Below are 26,470 nucleotides of genomic sequence, written 5' to 3'. Positions count from 1 at the left end.
ATGTATCCGAGTCTTGTTCCAACCAACAGCCTTCATTGCGGAAGGTGGCCAGCATTCCCTGCTGACTCCGCGCTGCCTTCAGCGGAGTCCCCCGTGCGAGGCAGGATCTCTGGTCAGAGAAGTTGGTTCTGCTGAAATTTTATACGTGAACGTTTTTCTTCACTTGGTTGCTTTGGTTAATGCGGAAAACAAAGCCTGATAAACAAAAGAAAGTCTTGGCAACGAGACTGAAAGCTGTAGCACTACTCCTTTGTAAATGTTTGAGATACTGAAGTGATTAACTGTGTTCTTTATGCTGCCTGAAGATGTGTACTCTGCACTGTATTGAAAACAAACTATATATATGTATACTTATGATATACATATATATATATACACCTAAATAAATATAGTTCTCTGACCTCAGAGTAAACATCTTGTCTTTTTGCCCTTTGGTGGTTCTTCTTTATTAAAAACAGTGTCTGTACAATACACAAAAAATCCTATGGCATGCCCTATCATTAAGGGAATGAATCGTTGGCTGTCCACGCCGAGTGGATGATGGCTGTTGGGAGCACCAAAACAAGTGATGCAAGAGGAGCTGGGTGTGACCTGGGCTGGCGTGCTGTCCCAAATCCTGCCCTGCTCCGACCCACTTGGTGACCCTGAGGTGCCACCGTGGGCTGTGCTGGGGGGTGAGGAGATGGCTGTGGTCAGAGCGGGGCAGCTGTGTTCTGTGGGAGCGCAGGGTGTGATGGGAGCAGAGATCCCACCTCCTCAGAGCACCTATGGAGGATAATTGGGGATGCAACGTGAGTGGCAGTGACCATGGCCCTCCCCCACCGTGCAGAGCCAGGGATGCTCTTGCAACCCAGTGCTTTGCATTCCTTTATGGGAAGACCATCACTGCAGGCTCTGGGGAGACTTCACACCACTGTGGCTTTCCTACAGGAGTTGGGATGGCTGGACAAATCACCCGAGTTGTGGAGCTCATCCCATGGGGTGGAGTGGGCACAGAAGCACAGGGCTCAGGTTGGAGCCTGGCACTGGCCCTGACTCATTGAGTGACTGCAGAGCAATGTGCCTCGATTTCCCCTGTGCTTAATTGGGAATAATAACAGCCCCCGCAACTCTGCCCTGCGCAGCACCACGCGTCTGCCCAAGATGAAAGGATTTCAGAGGACATCCCAGATGCTAATTAACAACGTTTGGATGACAGAGCATGATGCTATCATCAGGTTAGTATTTTGTTACCTTACTGGAAACACTAAAATATACATTAGGATTACTTGAAGGCTACTGGACCCAGTTCTAGCCGATGAACTGGATTTATGGAGCTTATAAAAACACTCTTAATCTGCTTAGCTGCTCTTTGATTCCTGCTCTTGGTTCCTAAAATCTTGGGTCAGATCATTTGATGTTAAGAAGGGTCATTTAATGGTAAGAAGGGTGTTGTAATTCAGGGGAGTGATGTGCAGCTAAGGAAAGCACACGTAGGAATGAGTGCTTTTGTCTTCAGTTGTGGAAAACAAGGTAAGCCCGGAGAAAACACACGTCCTTTCAGTTAGCGTTGCTCTCAGAATGTTGGTAAAACTGACCGGGAAAACATGCTGTTTGTTGGCATTCTTTTCAAAGATACTGGAGAGAATTTGGGGTAGAAAATTAAGAAAAAGGAAGAACCAAAGCAGCCTGCTGGAGTTTGGTTTTCTGGCACTTTGTGGTTCATCAGTGGGAGATATTCTCCTTCTTATCAGTGAGGAGTTTTCCAGCTGCTCCTCCAGGAGAACTTATGCCACCTCTTAGTACTTCAGCACGGAGGACCTCACTCAGATTCCCAGCATGCTGAAGCATAGTTGATTGGTGTTTAATTGGCACGAAAAGAAAAAAAAAGATGGGGCCTTTGCTTATGCAGTCATGCCTGTGTTCAAACCCACTCCCTGCCAGCGCTTCATGCTACCATTAATTTCCCCTTGGGTTTAAACCTGGCACAAACAGGGAACAAAGAGCAGGAAAGGGGTTTTGTCTTTTTGGGACTGCAGGGATTTAGCCACCTTCCCTGGGTTGCCTCAGTGCTGCCCCTCTCTTCTGCTCTATGTCATGCTGGGAAGGTATCCCCTCTCTGCGCAGGCTCTCATTTGGTGTGGGTCATTCCAGCAGTGGCTGTGCCCTTCACCCAAGGCCTCCTTAGCCCCAGTCGCCCTCAGCTCCTGTGCAGGTGGAGGAAGTCTGCATGCCACACTAATTACGGGCTGCAAGAAGTCGCCGAGAGTCCTTCCTGGATGGTGTTTTCAAAGGCACCAGAGGGTTTTATGCATGCAGCTCCCATGGAAATGAGCAGTCCCTTGGGTGGCCCAGACCCTTTCCTCTGTTTGTCTCAGCCGACACCTTTTTCTCTGCAGAAAAGCATGATTTTGCTGCCCTGGATTTACCACGGTGAGGCAGAGATGCTGTAGCACTGCACATGGGGATGCACAGCACCGGAGCCACAAGCAGCACATGCAGGCGATGCCCTTGATCATCCAGGTGCTCTGCTTGGCCCTGGGAGTAGCAGGATGTTCTCACAGTGTCCCCCAGCTCAACAATGTCCTCACAGTGCCCTGGTGACAGCAGCACAGCCATTCTCACCGGCACGAAGCCGCACGTGGCCCAGCTGGGGCTGGCAGCAATTAGAGCATCGCTGGCCAAACCACCTCACCCCCCAGGGCACTTATTCACTGTATAAAAGCTCAGCCATCACGGGGCTCTCCTAGGCACTTCACTCCGGTTGTTCTCACTGATGAAGTGGGTAAGTCTGGCTTCTCACGGAGCTGCTGGAATGCTGCTTTGTTCCCCAGGTGGCTGGAGCAGGCGGTGGTCCTGCGCTCACGGAGATGCATCCTATGGGGATGCGTGCGGCTCCGACAGCGGGAGCAGCTCTGAGCTGAAGGGAAGGATCTCGGGGAAACACCTCCCAAAGGACTGCGGAGTTGGGAATGGGATTGGTGGGCTTCTCTACGTTCGCTGCTAGGTCTGGTCCAAAGGAATCTATTGGCTGCGTGAGGGTCTTGGTGCTGCTGGGAGTCGGGCATGAGCCCACACAAGGAAAGGCAACTGCTCAAAAGGATCTGGTGGAATTTTTCTGCCATTTCATGGAATTTGAACAAAGCGACTTTTCAGAGGACAGTAAGAAGCCTATCGACTTCAATGCCAATGCGAAATCAGCAGAGATTCTCCAGCCAAGCCTGAACGTGTGTACAATTCCACATAGGCTAACCGTCATCAAACTGGATGTGAATAATCCCCCTATTCTAGAAGCTTTTTATCTTGCTGAGCATCACCAGATGCTTTGGCGTTGCATGTGTAGTAGTAGCATTGCTATTGTTGTTTTTCAACGGCTGTTTATATTAGTCGATGATTATTATAATCGTAGTGATAATGATAGTAACACATAGCATTGTTATTGTTAATAGTCACCCAGCGATAGGCTTTTGGGCACCGTATCATAACTACAGACAGAAAGAGGGGTGCTCAGAAAATGCAATTTCACTACAGTCACTTAATTATAGACTTTAATTCCTAAATAACGTCAAGATGAAAACAAACAAAGAAAAATAAAAACCCAGACATTTTCAGAACACTTTTCATATGCCAGTGGTTCCAGTACCTGCGCAGGACTGGGGTGAAACCTGCCTGAGATTCTGCCTTGATGCTCCTCCTTCCTTCCCTCTACGGTTTCACCAAACAGAGCGCTCCTGCTGCTCTTCTCTTCTTTCTTTTCTTGGCACTTGCCCACAGGACAACACAGAGCAGGGACCGCAGAGGAGCAGCTATGGTGTAAGGATCCGGGCACCCATGGCAGCTCAGCTCGGATGTGCTCCACCAACGTGTCCTCACCCTCATCCCTTTTAACTGCGGTTTGGCTTTGCCCTGCTGAGCTGCAGCCACGCCTGAGGATTGCAGCGTGGACACACCTTTAATTCTGGCTTGTCTTTCATCCCCAGTGCTTGGGAGGTGTGGGATGGGAACTTGAAAGGATGTCCTGGTGGGGATGGGGGAGGCTTCATATTTAGCTCATTTTTGAAGGGCAGCAAACAACTGCTTTGTTTTCCTGGTTCTGATTGTTTTGGGGCTCATCAGGATATAGGGGCGGGAGCTGAGAGCAGCTCTCCTGGGTAATCCCAGCCTAGGTCCTGAGTCACCTGCAGCCGGTGATGTCCAGCAGCACTGGGTGCGGGCATCACCAGGAAACAGCCGATGTGGGTGTGAACTGTCCCTCTTCTTCCTGCTTCTTCCAGGCGTAACCACCTCGCAGGACCATGCACTATTATGGGGAGAGGTACAAACCTCTGTACCTGCCGGGCTCCAGCTATGTCACCGAAAGCCACCAGCAGTGCACATCCCAGCCTGACGCGTGCAGCACCACGTGCCACCCGCTGAGCATCATCAAGAGCCCGATGCCCAGATGGCAGAGCTCTGCACAGTCTTTCACCTACGTGTACTCTCAGCCCAGCGTGACCCACAGCACGCTGCTGCCCTGCCAGCCCTGCATGCAGCAGTGCGTCGTGCTGTGCCCCGAGCCCTGCGAGACCACACATCTGCTGCCCTGCAGGAAGCCAAGCGTGCGGCTCAGCCCCGCTCAGGTTCTGCAGTCCTGCGAGAACGGCCACTTGGAGAAGAAACGTGTGGCCAAAAGCCTCCCACCCTGCGCTCCACGGTGCCCGGAGCCGGGCAAACTCAGGTTCCCACCGTGTGGGATCAGGTACTCGTCCTCCTGCAAGGATGAGTGCAGGTCGAGGAAGGTCTCCAGGTGCTCGTCGCAGCGGTACGGCGCGGAGCACCGCTGCCTGCAGGGGATGACCAGCGGCTACTCCCTGCCACTTCGGGGAGTCACCGAGTGCCCCCCGCAGCAGTGCGTGACACAGTGCTTCCTGGAGGAGTGCATCAGCCCCTTCCCCCACCAGAGGTGCTCCAAGGGGTACCCGACGCAGGAGTGCATCACCACCAGCACCCCACAGCAGGTGCCCAAGTGCCCCCCCGGGAGCGGGATCAAGGGGAGCTCATCCCAGCAGCGCCTGGCCAAGTGCTCGCTGCTGCAGGAGGGAGCCAAGCACAAGAGCTCATCAACCCAGCACATCAGCAAGTCCAAGTGCCTCCACCAGTGTGCCACCCAGTGCTCTCCACGGCACCACGCGGGGGACGTGAAGCGTTCGAGCCACTCCAAGAAGAGCCGCTGTGCTTCCAAATGGCTCTGGTGAAGGGGCTGAAGGGGCTGTGACAACAGCAAGCCATGTAGCTGGGGCCTGAGGTTGTATTTTCCCCTGTTCCTAACCCTTGAAAGTGCTTTGCCCACTCTTCCCCTTATTGTAATCAATGCTAACCTTGTAGGTGTGTTCCCTTCCTTCCGTGGTTCCCCTGTAGTTACTCCTGCAACAGAAAGCACATTAGTGAGACACTAAGTAGCTCTGAGCAGGTGCTCAGATTTGAGCTTGAAGCTGATACAACTCTGTGATGGTGTTTGCACTCCAAGAGGTTGTTACTGTTACTTCATCAGTGATTTTCACTGGTTGTACCCATTGCATTAAATCTCAGGTTACAGCCAGATCCCTGCTGTCTGCTGTCTCAGTCATTTTCCCTTTTTTTCTTCTTCATTTTTTTTTTTCTTTTTACACTGTTTCCAGCACTACCTGATGAAACTACTCCCTGTTGTTGCTCTTCTTCTGTGTGTAAAATAAAGACAGCAATCTCGCTGCTAGGACTAGAAAGGCTTACAGCTGTGGGAACAGATCCTCGAGCTGGAAAGTTGGCCGGAGACGCAGCAAAAGCAGCAGCTCAGGCTGCAATTCAGAGGAAGGCTTCATTAGTGCAATGAGACTCATCAGCAGTCGTCTTTCTTAATTTCACTGCTGCTGAGCAGATTATGAAATGGGTTCTGTGGGACACCCCCTGGGGTAGCAGAGGTGGGAGGGTGATGCCCAAGGTCCTTGTGATGCTGTGACCCCGGGCTGGCTCTGTCTGCTCTGAAAATGATCAGCATCAACCGTCTGCGGTGACGAAGCTGCAAGCAGGGACAAACAACTTGCAGCTCCAGCTGTTACCACGCGAGGACATCTTCCTAGAGAGCAGTAATTAGTGACCTTGCTTGATCAATATTTCGCCTAGCCGGTATATACACGAGGTCCCAAGGCACACCGCCCTGTTCACCTCAGCAGAGCAGTGCAGGCAGTGGCCCTCTGCCACCACCTAAAGGCTCTTTCCAGTGCTGCCTTACTGCTGAGCTGTGTCTTGGCTGCTAACCTCCTCCTGGCCCCTTGGCTTCTTCTGCAGCACCACAAAACCCCACCGAGCAGGATTTCCATGGACTCCTTTTTCTAATAAAGTGACAGATTTGCCCATACAGAGGGACCGATGCTACTTGCAGTCCTCCCACATTCGGAGTGTTGTTTGCTGCAGGGAGAGAGCATTCATTCTGGGACGTGATTTAGCAGTGGGTTGGCAGAGTTAGGGTAGTATGGTTAGGTTGTGGTTGGGCTTGATGACCTTGAAGGTCTTTTCCAAGCTGAGCAATTCTATGATTTTAACTTTAACCCTGGGGAATTAAATGCAAAGAGAAGAACCTGAGCGAGCTCCTGACGGCCTCCCCTGGCTCGATCCCTGTCCTGTCCCATCTCCATGCACAGCCTGGCTCCTCTCCATGCAGTGCTCATCAGAGAGGCTTGGGGACTGCAACCCTGCAAGCAGACAGAGCTCCACAGCTCACGAGGGGAAGCTCTGCCACCTGCATTTGTGCCACTTGCACAGCTCAGAGGGCTTTACTGCTCTCAGCTGCTCTTAGAACCAAAGGGCCCAGCTTTCCTTTTGGTTTCCATGAGAAAGACCAGCAGAAGGAGGTTTCCTTTTAAAAATCAGAGGTTGTTTCTGCGCTTTTTGCTTTTGACAGAGGGTTTGGGCTTTGATAAATAAAAAAGCTGAGCTTTCTAAGCAGCCATTAAATTGTGCCTGGACATTTTATATCGTTTTCTTGGTGAGAGAAAGTAAAATAACTTTGTCATGCAGATAGCAGCTGGAGAGAGGCTGAAGAGCCCCAGATGCCTTTGGCCACTTTGCTCACCCTCACATGGCCCCTGCTGTATCCCAAGTGAGAAAGCATCGTCCCCCCTCTTCCCTAAGCTGCCCTGGCAGCAGATCCATGCTCCATCAATGTCAGCGGCTTGGATCTGCTCACAGAGAGCTCAGGAGCACTGCAGAGAGCTGGAGGCCCTGAAGGTGAGGTGGCCCTGAAAGTGACATGGCCCTGGTGGCCCTGAAGGTGGCATGAGGCAGTGCTGCATCCTTGTGGCGGTGAAAGCCAACCACAGGCTTCGTGAGCCAGAGTGTGGGCAGGAGGAAAGTGATGATTTGCCTTCCACTGGCATTCAGAAAGCCACATCCAGACCTCAGCATCTGTCTCTGGTTGCTCAGCTGGGCACTGGCAGCGATCCGGGTTGGTGGGAGTGAGAGGAGATGCTGGGAGCTCGGTGGGTTTGCCTTATTTCTGCCTTCATCCATCACATGAGGGCTGAGTGAGGATGGGCTCTTCTCTGATGTACACAGCAACAGGGTGGGCTACTAAGCAGCTTTCTCTGTGTTCAGTTTCACTTGGCACAGCCTTCCAAATCCTAGCATAGGATGCCCCATCCAGGCAAGCTCCACAGTGCCCATGTTATTAATTGGTGCAGGATGACCAGGGCTGTGTTGCTAAGCCCATCCCCAAGTTGTGGTTTTGTGCAGATGGCATAGTAACATCTAGAAATGGAACAGATGGGGAGGTGTCAATGAGTTTCCCATTTGAGTATTTGTTTGCTCGACAGGTAAAGCAGCATAGAAACAGGAATTTCCATTTTTTTTCTGAAGAACACGAAGAAATTAGGGCAAATTATCTGCCACCCTTATAAGGGCTGTTCTCCATGGGGAACCAGGAATCCTGGCTCTGGCTTTCCAGATAACTTAGTGTGAACTTTTCGTTATCTTTTGTGAAAGAATGGGAAAAATAACCCTGACAATTGAGACTGGTGAGGTGAGGTTGCCACACAGCAAGGAATGTCAAAGCGTTTCAAAAATATTCATTATCGTCTTATACACGCGAAGAGTTTTATCATTATACTATTAATAGCATGTTAGCTGAGATAAACACCTCAGGGCTGAGTAATAGCACCTTAAGAATATGCATTTTTTGATTGAAGTGCCTACGCTGTTCCCACAAACAGGATGTTGTTTTGGGCCCTGATAACTCATGGCATTTTGCATTTTCATTAAGCGTTGCATTTCTGTTTGCAATCAAAAGCAATCATCTCAAATGGGTTAGAATAGCTTCTGCCCATATCCCCAGACACCAATATCTGCATCCCCCCAGCGTCCAAGCCGTTCAGCTGAACCCTTCCTGAAAGAGTTTATCACATCCACTGTTCAGAGTCTCCGTAGATAAAGACTCCATGACATCTCTTAGCAATTCCTGCATGTCAGTAATCACGTGATTAATCAAATTTCCCCCCTGCTTAACTCTCTGTGATGCACTTTTAGCCCATGACTACTTCTCTCGTCTTCAGCAACTGAATGCTTTCATTTTGGTACCTACCATTGATCTGCAGACATTCTTACCTTATCTCCCTTCAGTTTTCTGTTCTGTAAGTGGACATCCTTCAGGATTAAGCCTTTTAAGCTCCTGATCTCAGTGACTGGTGCCATGCTTTCACCAGCTGGCTGGTACCTAGAGCAGGAGAGGGGATCCCCGGGCAGAATGTCAGCCTCCATCTATAAAGCCGTGACAACAGTTGGGGAAACAAGGAGCAGGAACCAAGTAACCATTGCCACCAAAATTGGGGATGTGAAGTCAGCAAAAGTCTGCTCTCCCCTCCTCTGCGGCGCTTACAGGGATGAACACCACGCTGCCCCCATCTAAGTGCTATGGTGGGTGTAGGGGCCTGAATTAAGAACCCCATCCCCTGGAGCATATCATGCTGCACATCTGCAATGCTTCGTTTGTCATCTGCAAACCACTGCTTGCACAGTCAGCATTGAAACCAAATCCAGAAGAACTGGAGCGCGGTGCATTCCCACACTAACATAGGCGGAAGTGGGACAATCACATCAGGAACTAATTCAGACCATAAAGATACACGGGGGAACCCTGCAGCATGTAACAGTATGTGCTGCTGAGAATTGAATAATGTCGGTAAACAATGTTACAATAATTATAGTAATTACAAGTGTTACACATGCGGGAAAAATTGTTTGGAAAGTAATTAAGACCTCATGCACATGTCTCATCTTCCTGGAAGTTGAAGAACGAATATAAAACTCAAAGGATTCAGAGCTCTTCTGGCCATTTCTCTTGACTTCCTCCTGGACAGCTGGTAAGTCCCATTCACCTCTATCTAATTACATCAAACAAGATGTTGCTTTACCATGAGCTGGGATTTAACAGCAAAGCACTTTGGTTTCTAAAAGAAGAAGGGGGATTCTGTCTAGAGAAGTCTGCTAGAAGTTACCTAGTTGTAGACTTGGACTGTGTTCAGCCTCAAAAATGCATCAGTAGAGATTAGCATCCTTATTAAAAATGAGATGTAATTTCCTTCTTATTAAATAATCATATATATCTGCGTGTTATCTAATAAGAATGATATTCTAAGCTTAATTCGGGTAGAGTTTGGATAACTTTTTTCATTAAAAGCTGGTAAAGATCTGAGATGTTCTAGTGGGGTGTTGAATGACAACCATGCTTGCATCCAAACCATGGAAAGAACAGAGTTCACTACACTAAGGAGTACTCTGTCCCAGGCTTTTCCACCAGGTATTCTTGTTGCTCAGTTCATACTTGGAGCCTTTCTCTTTGGGCTGACACTTTATCAGAGCAGTAGGAGGAGGAAGTACCCCTGCAAAGACAATAGTTTTCATGCTGAATGATTTCAAGGCTTTTGTCATGAGTATATCTGATGCTGAGCACTGACAAACAAGAAATACCTGAGGAGATGGGTAAGGGGATCCCCTAAATAGCTACGTGCTGATGCAGTGCCCAGTGCCATCTCAGCAGAGGCACAGAAACCTATTACAAGAGAGTGTCCAAATGAGGGCTGCGTGTGTTCCATCGCAGACACTACAATGATCCCAGAGCATTCATCCACTCTGCAGAACAGGGATATCAAGCACCCAGTCCTGCATGACCAGCAGCTTTGTGGCACCAGCAGTGCTTTGGCTGAAGCTGCCAGCCAAGATCTGTAGCTGGGGAAAGAAAAGAAGCACTGAGCAGCTGGAAATGGCCCATGGGGGGAGGAATGGAATGGGATGGAGAAGGGTTAAACCTGGAGGATTTAAACACTGCAGGATGAAAATGGTGTTGGGAATAGGGTGAGTGGGGCAAGAGGATTGGAAATAGGTTGGGAAGCCTGGGCTGACCCAGGAGTTTCATCTCCTGAACTCACAGGCTCGTTGTCTCTGCTGCAGCACCTACGGTATGTGCACAGCCCCTATGGCTGAAATACCCGAGCTGCCTTCTTACCACTTCCACTGTTTGTGTTTTAGGGTGCGGGGCGAGGTGCCAGCACTTCACAAATCCCCGCTCTGTGCTGCAGGTTCGCCACCATTCCTCCCAGATGTCCTTCGGGGGCGGGTGGCACACAGGACCCTGCTCCAATCCCTGCGCCGTGCAGTGCCCGCAGCCTCTTGCTACCAGCAGCAATGAACCCTGTGTTGTATCCTGCCCTGCCTCCAGAGTCATCATATTCCCCCCTCCCGTCGTTGTGACGTTCCCAGGGCCGATCCTCAGCACTTGCCCGCAGGAGACGGTGGTGGGAAGCTCTGCAGTCCCAGATGGATGTGCTCCATCCTCCCTGGCATCTGCAGGGGCAGAAGTGCTGCACTCTGAGCCACTTGCAGAGAGATCCATCCCCAGACCCATGTCCGAGGGCACCCCACGGTGCTCTTATGTGTTTGCTTCCCACTGGGAGCATCCTTGCAATAGAGCCAGCTACAGATGCTACCAACCACCTGAGAGCGAGAAGGAAGAGCACGTTCCAGAGAAGGAGAAACCAGAAACAGAAAACAGGGATACAGCAAATGAAGACAAAGAGATCTCAGAAGCATAGCACAGCAGTACTGGCCCCAACCAGCATGCCCAAAGGTGTCATACTTTCCTTCTGCCTCTCTCAAGAAGACTTACCTCTGTCTTCTTGAAGTTATGCTTTACATTAGCTCATAGCACTTTCCTCAAGCACATTCTCAGGCCAGTAGGTAATCCAGCCAAGAAAAAATGCCCCCCAGTTCCAGTTTGAAAGACACAGCATCTCGTTCTCAGGAACCACTTGCTCTTTTTGCATTGCTTTGCCAGAAAGAGGCAGGCAGCAGTAGTTTCAAAATCAATACAAATGGAGTCAGCTAAGAGCTGACAAACCCTTTTCTTGCTGAATCTTGTTAGACTGGTCCTTGCACTTTGGGGAATTAGTCACCAGGAACTTCACTTTTTCCTTTGATAAACAAACATGTATTATGTATACACATGCCATTTGCTTCTGCCTTTCAGCTTCACTGCAGGGAAGAACTCCAGCGGAAGAGAAATATTGTATTTATAGTTTACTTTTATTTAAGAAAATAAAAACACTACTCGGTGAAATGTGTCACTAGTATACAGAAGGCTGAATGCAGCGTGAGAGCGTCCATATCAGCATCTCAAATGGTGTCCTTTGCTCTGTTATTTATTCCAGCAGCCTCATCCTGTCCTTTCCCTCCCCATTAAAGTTATTCTGCATTATCATTGTGGTTTTCTCATTTTCTTTCTCTTTGGCTCCAAATTCTCACATAACTACTGGTGCAATTTACATGGCCAACATGAAAATTGAGTCTTCCAGGTGCTGCTCACCCCCAGAGGGAGAAAATAATCAGCTCTCTGTGCGTCCCCATCCCCATGCAGGAAGCGCCTTCATTTTCACTTTCGTCTCACAACTTTCACTCAGTCCTCATCCTGTTCAGTGCACTTTGTGGTTTCGAGAGCTCCTGGCTCAATCTGCAGCTGCAAGCAGTAAGATAAAAAGGGACAACAAGCTGAGAAATTTTCCATATGACTTATTTTTGTTCAGAAACATAATCTACTCCCCCCCTTTCCTCCCCCCCCCCAGTTCTACGTTTCTATTCCACTAAGGTTTGCTGCACATTTTAAGCTCATGCATTGGCCCATTCAGTCCCAGGAACACGTGGGTATAGTTCACATCTTTTGCAAGCTAACAGCCCCTTCTAACCCGAGGCAAAGAAAAATCACAGGCAAACATGTTCCCAGCACAAGTATAGAGTTATTTAACCGCAGTGAAATGGGACAGCTGGCTGAATCCTAATTCCCCATTGCTCCTGAGCTGTGAGCAGATGCCAGGAACACCAGGCTGTGCACCTCATGCTGCAAGCAGCCTGTGCGACCCCACAGACACAGCTGCTTTGCTAGAGACTTCAAAGGGAAAAGGAATTGCAAGAAACTTTACGACAAGGTGAAAGGAGCCGGGATTCCTGCCAGGATGCTGGCTTGCCCTGCCCCGCCTGCTGGGAAGCTGCCAGGTTCTCACTGTCTGTCCTTCTGTCTGTCCATCCATCCATCTATTTGCTGCTGTCATCCTCACCCCGCTCTGCTCACCTGGATGTCCACCTCAGAGACAAACAACCCACGTATGCTTCCTACCCCCCAAAAATCTGTATATCCTCACACAAACCTCTCCCCCACTCCCAATATAAGGTAGTTCTGCTCACCCAGCAAATCCTAAAAGGATTGGAGCAATCTGGATTGCTCCTTTGACAAGATGGGAGCTCTTGCAAATCTGCTTGTTTGTCACTGGTGTTAGCGTGTGCCCTACTTTATTGATCCGATATGGATCAATCACTGCATCAGCGGATGAGCTTGTGAACTGGGCCTCTGTTCCCCACCCTAGATAAGATGGGAGGCAGTGCAGGGATACAAGCCTATGTTGTTTGCTTGGCTCACACAAAAAGCGTTGTGAAAATGTTGGTAATGAGGTCGTCAACAGGGTGAGGTTCCCAGGAGCCTCCAATCCCAAAGACCTGGTCTGATTCACTGCCTCCACCCCATCCAGTCCAAGGGTTCAAAGAGTTTGGGGATAATCCAGTTGCACAACAGGGTTCAAGGACCGATATTCACCTGCTGAAGACGACTCACAAATTATTTTGTTAGAAAAAAGCACAAAGCCTGAAAACAGCTAGCTTTGGTTTCTGGGGCACAAAGCACCTTACACAAGCCCTGAGTCTCTCAGCGTAGGGACTTAGAGCTCAATCCCTTCTGGAGAAGTTTGTGTAACATCCAAGCCAAAGCTTGAGAGATTTTGATAAACAGCCCAGCAAAAAAACTCAATATTACTGATAATACTGCATCTTCCTGCTAATTCAGCCTTCACTCTTGCTCTTTCCTCCTTTACTTGTCTTCAACATCCTGCCACAAACATGCTTCCCCTGCCTGACCCTGCGTGTTTCAGTGCTTTCCACCCATTTTGCCCTGCACGTGGGCACCTTTGCCTCGCCCTTCTCTTCCAGTTACTACCAAGGATGCCGCCTTTCATTTTCACTTGAACATCCCACATCACCACTGCTTCTTGCAAGCCCTCATTCTCTTGACACCTGCACGGCACAGACAATTATCACTTTATGAGATAACTGATACCTAAAAGCTACCTAACCTGTCTAAGGGCACTCTATACATAAGGGTGGATCTAGGATTTAGACACACCTAATTATCATTAGTCTGAATACTTATAACCTGTCATTATAATTCTAATGTTGCACATTAGCCAGATTTATGATGGAGGCCAGGCAGGCCAAGGCACGGAATAGGCAAGAGAAGGAGCAGAATGCAACAGAAATGCTTGCTGCAGAAGAGGATGTGGCACTGTAATTCAGATGTTTCCTCTGGATGGCATAGTAAAATAAAAAAGACATAGTAAAGCGTTTCTGGTTTGTTGGTTGGTTAGTTGATTTTGGAGGGGATAATTTAACTATAAACTCATTTAACTGTGTTCAATGCTACCAGAACTAAGCTCCAATAGACTTGAAGGAACCTATATCTGCTGCCAGTTCTTGCTGAGATTAGAATGCAAAAAATAGAAGAAAGTCATCTTAATGCCAGTGGAAACCGACACATTGTGGAGACTCCGTGGTCTCCCTGTCAGTGGGGTTTCTGAACTTCCAGTGCTCCCTAAGACCAATACTACAATGGGACAGTGGAACTGCTCACTTAGAATCACAGAATCATTTTGGTTGGAAAAGACCTTTGAGATCCTCAAGTCCAACCACCAACCTGAGATATCGAGACCCATCACTAAGCCACGTCCTTCAGTGCCACAACTTGATGAAATGTGTTTGTGGGAAGGTGAATGCATGGACAGATACCCAGGTGCTACTGAGTGTGCCTGCTGTCTACAAAAGTAGCTTAAATATGTATTTTCAGACCCCTAACTGCAGATATCACCATCTGGGAGTGATTCTCACCCCCTGTGTCCTCCTTTTTCCGGTGGCAACCACAGAGTTTCACAACCAAGAAATTGCTATGGTAAAATCTGTAGAAAAATGAGGGCTAAGGATAGTGCTTTGTTACAATCTGCAATAAGTAGATAGGCCATTTCCCTTCAGACAAAAGAACCTTCAGATCAATTTAGAAAATTATAGCATGGCACAGGTGAAGGCAATAGCAATTAAGGCGGCATCCTCTTTAAGATTTAATCTCAGTATGCAAAGCAGCTGTGTAAGCATCAGAGTGCTGCTCTGGGGTTTCTGGAACCAGAAAATCAATGAAGGCCAACAGTAACAAAAACAACAACATTTTCATCCGCATGTTGGGTTTTCTTTTCCATTAGGTGAGTTTAAAGTTAACATTATGAGCACCAGGTCTGTGCTTCCTCCACCAAACCACACTGCTGGGTTATGTGGTTTGCAGCTCTGTATGTAAAGCACGAAATTCTTCAGAGTGAAATATAAGGTCCCTAGTTTTTTTTTTTTTTTCTTCCTATTTTAGAAACATTTAGCTTTCCTCTGGTGAGGGAGGATGCTTATTTTTCCACCTATACCATAATTTTTTGGTGTAAGACAACAGAGATTCAGGTGATGTGGAAGGGATGCTGCAATTTTCCCAATCACTCCATTGCGTTTTCTTTTTTTCCCATTTTTTCTTGCTATTCTTTTTTTTTTTTTAAAGCATGTTGACTACAGTTTGGCTTGAAAGGCCTTATCTGATCTCTTTTGTTGTTGTTGTTGTTATTTTTATTTTTAATCTTATATAAACCATAAATTCACCTCGCTTGACACTGACAGGGAAAAGCATCTGTCGTAACCAAATGGATGGTCAAACCAGCTCCACATTCTGCCGGTAGCGTTGTAGGTAGTTAAGAAGCTGTGACTTGAACAAGTTATATATATATTGTTAAAAACAAAAAACTCAAAAGTTTTGAGTTCCTTATCTAGTTCTATAAAATATTTGGTTTGGTAACTCCTTTAATTCCTTCAGCTATCGATCACTGTAATTATCAGTTACTTTTCATTCCCGCAAATTATGTGACTCATCATACTATGCAGATTGCTGTCACATCTCTATTGGCTGCATACATTCCTTTGCTTGTTATACTGATTTGGTGGTCATGGAACATAAAAAAAACCAAAATATAGATGACTTTATTTTAGCTTCTGTTTTAATAATCTGCCATACAGAGATAATTCAGAGGTGGATGATCTAAATGTGATCAAACGAATCACAACATCAGTGTTTGTCAGGCCTTGCAAATTTATTCAGGTTGAGGTTATAGACCTGTATTTAAATAATGCTTTCTCTGGGACATCTATTCCCAGATACTAATGGCTATTTAGCATGAAATACTGAATGTGAACATATTTCCTTTAAAAGGGAAAATTCCACGAGGTGTTTATTATCTGACATGTCAAACAATCTTGTGTTTGCCTGCAGGACGTTGTGTATCCAGCTGAGCAACCCTCACAATGGCAACAGTTTGAAGGAAAACCAACCTAATTTTACAATGAGATTTTCCAGCAAAAAGACAAGATGGGGGAGATGTGTATACCATGCTGTGTGGGACTGAAAATTATCTAATAATCATAAGCCGATATCAAAACAGTTGCAACAAAGGATGGTATCACTGGGGAAAACATTCTGTTTCACAAGATGTAGGGAATGATTGCGTAAAGGTGTCTCCCAATTTCTCTTCTCTATGACAGCATATAAAAGTGCTCGTAACTCAGGTGTCTTTAGCTGCCTCTGCTGACTTATTCCTCTTGGTGACTGGGTAAGTCCAATATAACTGTATCCGTTTGGAATTATAGACGTGGTTTTATAGGTAGCATTAATATGTGGTTATATAACCTATCCTGTTGTATGGTAGGAACTTATTCTCTATGAACCTCTTACTTTGAAATGGGAAATGAGCAAATAGGGTGGGCACAGGCTTCATCATTTGAGCAGGTAAAAACAACTGGGGTTTCAAAAATGTGGATGGCGGCAATTCCTGGGAATTCAGCTACTATCTGCATTTAGAAGAAATGAAAAATGCTGCTGCTTCTCCTGTTGCTGTTTCTGACTTCATATACGGAAAAGAGACCAAAAGTTTCTACAAGAAAGCTGTGAAACCTTTAGTGAAAGGCAAAGCTTTTGTACACTGTATGAGAACAGGAGCCTGTGTCAGGTGGTAAGGTGAATATTGCAGTTTACAAGAGCTTAACAATAAAATTAGGAAGAGGGCTCCCAGTTCTCATGGGATCTGACTGATATTGCTACTTTGGAACTGAGCAAACTCATCCCATGTATGCATATTTCTTTTTCTTCTTCAGCATCTCTCTTATGACTTTGTATTGCCATTTTCTAAGATTATTTCTATGTCTAGACTGCAGATTTATTAAGTGGTGTTGTAGTTCTGACCCTTCACATGTTTAGGCTGATAAGGAAAGTTGTGTTATGCATCAAAGTCTGAAGTAGTGGATCTTTTTAAAGAGAATATCTAAGGAGAGAGGACACATCAACACTAGCAGGATAGCTCTGACTCCTACAAAAAAAAAGCCCTACAAAAGCCAATGATGTGAATAAAAGACAGTCTTCCCAGAACATTATTTTGGAATATACTATGGGGCAATAGAGCACTAGAGAAGAATGGAAGTCAACTACAAGTCTCTACCCAGCAATTCCTCTCTCTTGGTTGGAGAGATCTGCCATGTACAAGTCTACTTTAGGGTAGAATGGACTCTTCCTTAGAAGTGGTGGTTTATTTTTTTTAGTCGCTCACTGTTTGTATATTAGCATCTGTTCAGCTATCTGCCGTTCAACACATCTACACCACCCAGGTTGATATAATACGGTTTGTTCTTTCACTCCTCTAGTTGTAACCACCAGGCTAGTGGACTCTGTGCCTTTCAGGTTGACTCGCCTTCCGGAAAGATGTCCTCCTATGGGCAGATGATTAGCTTCCGCTGTGGTCAACCGTGCGAGGTGTCATGTCCACAACCGTATACCGACTCTCGGAACGAGCCATGCGTCGCCACATGCGGAGATTCAAGAGCAATTGTGTACGCGCCACCCGTTGTTGTGACTTTCCCGGGACCCATGATCGCCACATGTCCTCAGGAAAGCATCGTGGGAACAGCCATGCCTGAAATTGAGGGTGGAGGCATGGGCTCCGGAGGTGGAGGCATGGGCTCCGGAGGTGGAGGCATGGGCTCCGGAGGTGGAGGCATGGGCTCCGGAGGTGGAGGCATGGGCTCCGGAGGTGGAAGCATGGGTGGAGGCTGCTCCTATGGTGGAGGCAGCTCCTATGGTGGAGGCGGATCCAGCGGGATAGGCTCCCATAGCTCTGGGGGCTCTTATGGTGGAATGGGAGGTGGTTCATACGGTGGGGAGGGGTCGTGTGGTGGTGGATTCTCTCGTTTGGGAGGATTTTACCGAAGCTCATTTTATTCAGGATTTGGTAGAAATTATTTCCCATTTTATTCTAGGTACTATAGGTACCGCTATGGAAACTGTGGGCCATTTTAAGTCTTTAAGACAATGTCATGACTGAAGAAATGATAAGATACAAACCAATGGTTGACATATAGGGCTAGAAATCAAATGTGTCAAGCAGCCTCTGCTCCAGCTGATGTCAGCAGGAGCTGGGGTTGCTTTGCATCTCTCTGCGCTATGTTTTGTCTAAGGCTTAAAATCCCAATGTTGCCTCACTTTGTCATTTGCTCATGTTATGTTTTGATCTTTCTGTACCTGGAGAGGGTAAAACAATTAATGGGACTTGACTGTGGAAGCTTCTGGCTGAAAGAACACCTTACGAGCCCTGTGTTCTTCTAAACACCTGATTGTTTGTAGTCCTTGTTGAAATGGAAATTACATTCTTTGTCTCTGTGTTGCCTCATTCTACAAGAATGTATTCCACATCTTGTTTGTATTAAAACCCTGTTGCATCAGCATGGTCTTCTGGCTTTCATTTTGCTGCAGTTCCTTAGCCACAAATCAGTCAGAAATAAGTTAACCTTGTGCATCAATTCTGAAGCATCAATGACTATCATTAGGGACCTAATTACTGTCTATAGTCAATATCATTATCTGATATTCTTCCTTAGAGTAACTTTCCCCTCTCTGTTGTATGCATGCCAATAAATAGAACTGAATCATAGAGTAGTTTATGTTGTAAGGACCTCTGGAGGTGGTCTGGTACAGCTCCTCCTCGAAGCCAAGATAACTCTGAAGCTTAGAAATTCACCTTGGTGGTTGTGTCAGTCATTTGGAGCTCTTTCAGTTGTGTTGCTGTTCACAAGAACGGGTCCATGCGTAGGCTGAGCTCGGGCTGCTGTGCCAAGCATAACATTCACTTCCTTCCTTTGATTGTCTTAATCCTTGTGGTTTGTTGGTTTATTTGGAGCGTTTATTCAGGAAATGATCGGATCTTGTTAAGAACATCGCAGTGGGATCCCTCAGGCAACTGCTACAAGGGTGTCCCCTTGCTCTCTCAGAATGAAGGAACCTGAAGTGTCTCACACATGTTTTTACTCCACAACTTTACAACTTATTGTAAAAAAAGAAAAAAAAAGAGTAAAAATAAATTCTTTCATATCTTTTATACAGGTTTCCTGTGCCTGCAAACCTTCTGATGAAACAGGAATTTCAATCAGAAGAGTTTGGAGAAATATTCAGATAACTAGACTCATACAGTGGGTTCATGCATGCAGTGTGCTGTACTGTAATGTTAACAGAGTTTTGCTGGAATTATGACTCCAGCACTAGTTTATGAGAAGCCTATTGAGCTAAATAATGACATTTTGCTAGTCAGACCATAATGTGTAGAATAAGGTAATAATGAATATTTTGATTGCATAGAAAGCAAGATTGCTTTTGTTTGGATAGGCATCCTTTCTCCTAGAGCAAGAGTGGTGTTCTCAGCTGCAGATCTGAGGGCATGTACAGCGGTGCATGTGTTCGAGTATGTGTGAGAACCAGGGTCCAAAAGTACTGATGGAATTTTGGAGCCTGGTGCTCTGCCTCCAGCTTTAGCTCAGGAGTATTTATCTTAGGATTTTCTTAAGCGCACTGCAGTCAGCATGAGGCAGCAGTGCGCCAGCAGTTCTCACTCCTGTTACGCAGAGTTTCGTTCCTCAGATAATTGAGCAAGAATTGCATGAGGGGTGTAACCTTCTTCAATAAACTGTGAGGCACAGCCTTCATTGAAGCCACGTGCATGATAGTTTATATAGACATTCCTGGCTCAGCCTCCAATCCACTAGCTCTGATCATCTTAGTTCACCCTGCATGCCCTACTGTGCAGGCGCAAGTGCATGAAGTGCATCACAGGTTCAGTTCCCACTCATTCTCTGCAGTCTACATTATCCAAAATGTTCTCAAATTCAGTGAGTACTCAGAGGTGACTCCTTCCAGGCTCGCTCACAAGGAAGTATAGGAGTGAGATTGGTGCTTGCACGCAGCCATGCACTAGGACATTGAATTCCACTCCCATTTGCGTGCACGGAGCTCCATCTGCTATTTTGACTCCTCTTGAGTTCAATTTCACTGAGCCTATTTGGTAAAGCAGAGTGGGAGAAAAGGAAAACTGGAAAGCCGGGGTTGTAATTCAGCAAGACTTTTAATACGATATGAAGTAAGCATTACAGAATGGAAGAGTGCAGTCTGTTAATGGTCTATTACACAGTCCAAAGGAAGCCAGAAGGTCGACGCTGATAACGAAAGGCGCTGCACTTTATAAGGTAAAGCTGAAATCGTGGCAGAAAAGTCCCACTTTCAAATATCAAAACATTTCCAGTCCACCAGGGAAGACATGATGCAAAGCAAATAACAACTGAAGAGGGAAAGGATTACATGAAACTGCTATTGATAGAAGATGAGGCATGACATGGAAAAGAGGTGTGGGCCCACTGTTCAGAGGTATCAAGCAAGGGAGGCTCCCAGTGACACAAAGGGTTTTCACCATCTCTGGAAGCCAGGCCCAGCTGCAGACTCAGATCTTGTGTTTTCATCTCCCAGGTCGATGCGTGGTCTGCAGGGTTTCATTCAGGCTGCTTTAAAAGGAGCCACAGTTTCCAAAGCGGGATCCACGGTGGCTTCTGTAAGACTGCTTGCTGTAACAGCCCCCTATCCTTGAGGAGCCCCTGAACCCAAAGGAGCCCCCATTTCCAAAGGTGTCCCCCATCCCTGAAACACCTCCACACCAAGAAGAGCCCCCCATCCCTGACATGCCTCCATACCCAACAGAACCCTGAGCTCCAAAGTAGCCTCCCATCCCTGACACGCCTCCAGTCCCAAAGGAGACCCCCTTCCCTGACATGCCAACGGAACTCCCCATCCCATAGGATTCCTCAGAGCCATATTGGATCACAGGGCCGTATGGCTGAGGAATTGAAGTTCCCACGATGCTCTCCTGGGAGCAGCTGGTGAGAGTTGGGCCCGGGAAGGTGAGGACAACTGGTGGAGCATACACCACAGCTCTCGAGTCCCCGCAGGATGTAATGCAGGGCTCAAGGTTTCTGCTGCAGGCGTACGGCTGTGTGCATGCCACCTCGCAGGTGGGCAAGCACTCAGAGCTGATGTTCATCATTTTTCTTGGGGAGCAGAGGTGTAGCTAGAAAAGACAGTGTGTGGTCAGGAAACCATCCCACTCAGGTTTCCAGTACATGCACCTCATCCTTCCCTGCAGCTGCCCACCAAGTCCTAGCTCAAGCCTCTCTTCCAGTCTCCATTTTTCCCCACAGTTTTCTTCCTGACCGACCCCATCTTAAGTCTTCTCACTTCTTCCTCTGTGTGCCAACCACATCTTTTATTCTTTAGAATCCCTCAGAAAACATTGCTCTCTGAGACTAAGTTTCCTGATCCTTATACAATTACTTGCTTAGAAAAGTCCCATTCATTCCCTTTTCTAAGTAAACCTGCAAGAAGGTTTGCTACTAAGAAAATCCTGAGTGGAAAGGAGAAGGCGAGGCTCTTCCCTACTCTGTTCTTCCCTTTATCTTAGTTTTCTTCTACTGACTTTTGCTCTTCTCTTTCTTCAACTTTTCCAAAATAACTAGCATTTTACAGGATAAGAAGACATATAAATTCTAAGTGATCTACAGCTAAAAAGACATGCATTGAGATTAGACTTACCCTGTTGTCTCCGAGGAATATGTCAGTGGAGATGGAAGGATAGAAGATGTCTTAGTTCCATACTCTGTTATATACATTCTTAGACAATAGGACGGATATGAGGTCATCCATTGTTCATTAAATTCTTGTCATTTATCACAAAAACATATTCTTCTAATCTTCTTAATTGTTCTCCTTTCAGTTCATAATTGGTGAATTACAACGCCCAGCAGTTTCCTTTTGTCCAAACTTAATGATTCTGATTGAAACTGGAGATGATCTCCCTGCGTGTTTATCCATAATGGCTTTCAGGAAGGCAGCTAACCAATGTGTCAGTCCCACAAATTATTTGCAAGCCTTGGGTTTAGGTATAATACCTCCCAAATTGCATCACTTTTGATGGGGCAGTCAGCATTCTTTGCACCCCCACCTGTACTCTGTTGACTGAGTGGTTGATCCAGCACCATGGCAGAATCAGGCCTCTTGGATTACTGTGAGCACAGACCAGGCATTGACCTGGGAGGTGAGAACGTGATGTCTGAGTTTCTAGATGGGACTTCTTCCGGAGATGGCGAAAACCCTTTGTGTCAGTGGGAGCCTCCCTTGCTCGATACCTCTGAAACGCAGGCCCACACCTCTTTTTGGCTTGGTTTTGTAAATGACAGCTTCTGTTAATCACCCTATGATTGTAGATACCTATTTTCATTGTGCCAATGTAAAAAAAAAAAAAAAAATGTAATTGGAAAGGCCTGACACAGAGATTGTCAATACAACTGTGACAGAATAAGAACAACAGGTGGAAAGTGGACTCCTCATAGGCAATGACTGCTGTAGCTGTCCCTGGAAGTGAGGAAGTTTCTGCTTCATGTTGTGTTGCCATCTCATTCTGCAGTGTATCCTATTTCCCCTCTGAATTAAAATTAAATCATGTTCAGTTTTCCTTTCTCTCGAGGACAGTTTTGGTCCTATCTTTTCCACTAGCTCATTAGGCCTCCTAGAGCTTTTAACGTAGCCTATGAGCAGCAATTATGTGTTTTTATGGTAATATGATAGTAATTGCTTAAGTAATACAGGTGTTGTGAAAGTGGATAGTTGAATGAGGCATTCAAAATTAAATATGCAAAGCAGTTTGGGATTGCATTTCTGTAGGGCGCAGAGGTTTCTGAAGCTGATGACTCAATAATTTGTGCTGGCGTAGGAACAGGCAACAAGCAGAAGTCCTTTGCCACAGTCAACCCTCAGATCCATCATTTTCCATCAGTGCAAATATTTCACTTCGTGTCAAATGACGGATGAGAGCTGAAGAAAATCAACCACATAAGCTTTATTTGATGACTGAGACTGACCACATTGTCTTTGCAGGATAAATTGCAGAAGCAATTTAGGAATTTTCTTTTACTATGGCCTTATCTGAGGGTTGCATTTATATGACAGCATAATTGCTTTCAGATCCCAGTGGCGTGCGAGGGAGAGTTTCACAAGTGATGAGTAACAGGAGACTGAGGAATTATGCCCTGTTTTGTTGTTTTCTGTAGCTATTGCTGGGAGTAGGAATGGGAAGAGACTGGTAAATTTCCAAGACTGGTCTATTGAATGCTAAAGACACATTTAAGCTTGGCTCTCCTGTTTTTGACTGGTGTTATTTGGAAAATAGATGGTTGAAATCAGAAACCAAGCAAAGATTTATTTACTTTTTTTTTTTTTCAATACTCCTTGTTGAACTATAAAATCATTCACTTTTGGGCAGTCGTGAAGGATGAGCTGAAACGCGGAGTCTATCAGCAGAGACAGATCACAGAATATGACTGTCTTCGGTCCCTGGGTCCCATGCTGAAAATCTAGCCTATATATCTTTGTCAAAGTTGAGGTGAAAATAGTGGTCAGAGAAATAAATCAATGAAGCCTTTTTGGAGACAGTAGAGAAAAAAGCTATTTTCTCTTAAAGATTTAAGCAACCAGTGCTCAGCTGTCAACCAGCTGCATGAATACGTATTTCATAATCAAAGAGGTTTCAAGGTGAAAAGGTGAAAAAGAAAAACGTGAACGAACGTACTGATGCAAGATAGCTTTAATGGGAAGTACAGTGCACACTTGGTGAAAGCAGTCACAGAGCACACAGGACATTGCCCTGAGAGCTCAGTGTAGCCCAGGAATGGGAGACATTGGCTCTTCAGAAGTAACCACAGCTTCCCCCACTAGATCTGCGGAACCCGGAGGAGCCGCTGCCTCCATAGCAGCTCCCTATGCCAAAGGAGCGCCCACCCCCATAGGAGCCCCCACCGTAGGAGCTGCCTCCTCCAAATCCGCCTCCGTAGCAGCTCCTGGAGATGATGGATCTTCTGCCTCCATACGAGCCCCCGGAGCCAAACGACCTGCCCCCACCATAGGAGCCCCCCATGCCATAGGAGCTGCCCCCTCCATAGGAGCTGCCCCCTCCATAGGAGCCCCCCATGCCATAGGAGCTGCCCCCTCCATAGGAGCTGCCTCCTCCATAGGAGCCCCCTATACCATAGGAGCTGCCCCCTCCATAGGAGCTGCCCCCACCATAGGAGCCCCCTGATTCACTGGATCCCAGTGCCCCCGAGAAGCCCCCGATGGGTGTCGGGAACGAGCTGCCCACGAAGCTCTCCTGAGGGCAGGAATTCAGGATGGGGCCTGGGAAGGTGATGAGCACAGGTGGGGGATAGACGACGGCACGGGAGTCCCCGCAGGAGGTGACACAGGGCTGGCTGCAGACGTTGGCATAGGGCTGCGGGCAGGTCACCTCGCAGGGTGAGGAGCATCTGCTGCTCATCAGCTGTCCTCCTGAAGACATCTTTTGTGATGCAGGTACACCTGCAGCAGGACATCAAACAGAAAGACAGGGCTCAGAAACTGGAATGACAAAAGCTTGCAGCACTGAAGTTTTGCATCAGCATGGAAAGAAAAGGTGAAAGATGACTCGAGAAAGGTTCAGATTTATCTCCCTTACACTTTTTTTGGCACATGTGTGAACAAGCAGCTGGTACTTCCCAGTTTAGTCCCTGCTGCTCTAGAAATACTGATGAACATGGAGAGCACAGCCAAAGTCTATGGGTCTTTAGAAGACCTTTTAGATTGTGTTGGTTTACAGTGCATTGCTCTGGAGCGATCTGACAACACTGAACTGATCAGAGCATCTGCGAGAATTCAGTCCTACTGTTAAATACCTGTATCTAAAAAGACATGCCTTAAAATGATAACAAAAACTAGAAGGAAAGAGCACAGCTTAGCATCACGCTTCCTATAGAAGAACTATGTCCTAAGAGAAGTGCAGAGAATAGTTTCCTAAAGCTTCCTATAGAGAATGAAGGAGATCCAACTCACCAAGTCTGGAGAAGTGTAGACGAAGAGCGGCTGCGGATGAGACTGCAGCACTCAGAGCACTCATATTTATATCCCTTTTCAGACCACCAGTAGGATGTGAGCCACGCTTTGTGCAAGAGCTTCCTACCTATTGCCACACCATGTTTTGCTGTATGGATTATTTCTTTAATTGTTCTAATTGTTCTCTTAAGTGATGTGATCACAGCTTTATTCTCAACTCCAAGTCACGTTACAAGCATTTTACAAGCATAATGAGTTTTAGTTTATTCTCTGACCACGACAGATTCACAGAGCCGTTGATGTTGTCCCTGGCCCTCATTGAAATTGAAATGGGAATGATTCTATGATTCTATGCAAGAACTGTATCCAGCTGATAAACTGCTTTTACGCATAATATTCCATTTCTCTTCTTCAGCATTGGGGTAGAAATGGTGAGGTGGTGAGCAGAATGCTGCCACTCACCAGTGGTGGGAAGAAGCAGAAGGCAGTGCCCAGGGTCCTCCACGTAAATTGGTATTTCTCAACTGTAGAAGACTGACATTAACTGAGCAGCTAACGAAGAACTGCTGACTAGCAAAAACTGTCAAATCAGGAGCTGCCCACTGATGCCTGACTGAACTCGTTTGCATTCTGATGCAAGGTTTTAACTGTATAAGCTCCTCATGCTCTATTTTCTAATGGTGTTTGAAAACACAGGAAACCTGTGGTGGAAATATTAAGCGTAGCGTGACAAGTGGAACAGGCTGGAAACCAAACCAATTCGTTTCAGATCCTCTGTGGTTGCTCTCATCCCACAGCTGTGACTGAGAGCCAAAGCCTGCAGTTACTTCAGATTCCTTGGACTCAGAAGCAAAACACCAAAGTTGGATGTTTGATACTGCTGGCATGTATTCACCTGACACTCGTTATAACTCCACAAAAAGGTCGATCACATCTGATGATCTCCCAGTGGTTATTGGTAAAGGAAATTTTGCATGGAGAGATCTCTCCCTGTTTATGGTCTCTTAGCCCTGTCTTCTGATATGTGAGACTTCCTAGCACTATTCTAGAAATACTGCTGGGGTATTCTAGGATAGGATAGGATAGGATAGGATAGGATAGGATAGGATAGGATAGGATAGGATAGGATAGGATAGGATAGAATAGGATAGGATAGGATAGGATAGGGTAGGGTAGGGTAGGGTAGCGTAGAGTAGCGTAGAGTAGCGTAGAGTAGCGTAGAGTAGCGTAGAGTAGCGTAGAGTAGCGTAGAATAGAATAGAATAGAATAGAATAGAATAGAATAGAATAGAATAGAATAGAATAGAATAGAATAGAATAGAATAGAATAGAATAGAATAGGAGNAATAGAATAGAATAGAATAGAATAGAATAGAATAGAATAGAATAGAATAGAATAGAATAGAATAGAATAGAATAGAATAGAATAGAATAGGAGAGTCTTTTCCATTCTTAAAACTCTTACAGTTGTTCTACTTTAAACCACCTTTAGACACACTCCACAAGCATCCATTCCATGTCCAAAAAGTCTTTATTTGT

At 46.5% G+C, this 26,470-nt stretch overlaps 3 protein-coding genes and 1 long non-coding RNA gene across 4 annotated transcripts in view; 2 read left to right on the top strand and 2 right to left on the bottom strand.

Moving 5' to 3' along the window:
- LOC110388003 (feather keratin 2-like) overlaps nucleotides 1-26,470 on the bottom strand; it is a 906,242-nt gene that overhangs the window by 762,336 nt on the left and 117,436 nt on the right. The window lies entirely within an intron of this gene.
- Nucleotides 3,585-9,400, top strand: LOC110387958. Its single transcript, XM_021376709.1, has one exon. The coding sequence runs from the start codon at nucleotides 4,275-4,277 to the stop codon at nucleotides 5,211-5,213; it is 939 nt and encodes a 312-aa protein (XP_021232384.1). The 5' UTR covers nucleotides 3,585-4,274; the 3' UTR covers nucleotides 5,214-9,400.
- Nucleotides 14,736-18,409, top strand: LOC110388028. Its single transcript, XR_002432766.1, has 3 exons — nucleotides 14,736-14,828; nucleotides 15,929-16,265; nucleotides 17,387-18,409. It is a non-coding gene; the product is annotated as an uncharacterized LOC110388028 (long non-coding RNA).
- Nucleotides 23,757-24,401, bottom strand: LOC110387823 (scale keratin-like). The gene has a single exon (XM_021376435.1). It carries the CDS (start codon nucleotides 24,399-24,401, stop codon nucleotides 23,757-23,759), a length of 645 nt encoding a protein of 214 aa, XP_021232110.1.

Source organism: Numida meleagris, chromosome 24 (assembly GCF_002078875.1).
Source record: "Numida meleagris isolate 19003 breed g44 Domestic line chromosome 24, NumMel1.0, whole genome shotgun sequence".
NCBI lineage: Eukaryota > Metazoa > Chordata > Aves > Galliformes > Numididae > Numida > Numida meleagris.
This window is presented reverse-complemented; position numbering and strand designations above follow the sequence as displayed.

Bases quoted from the DNA above. Each gene is read 5' to 3' on its own strand.
- LOC110387958 (XM_021376709.1), top strand. From the start codon at position 4,275: ATGCACTATTATGGGGAGAGGTACAAACCTCTGTACCTGCCGGGCTCC.
- LOC110387823 (XM_021376435.1), bottom strand. From the start codon at position 24,401: ATGTCTTCAGGAGGACAGCTGATGAGCAGCAGATGCTCCTCACCCTGC.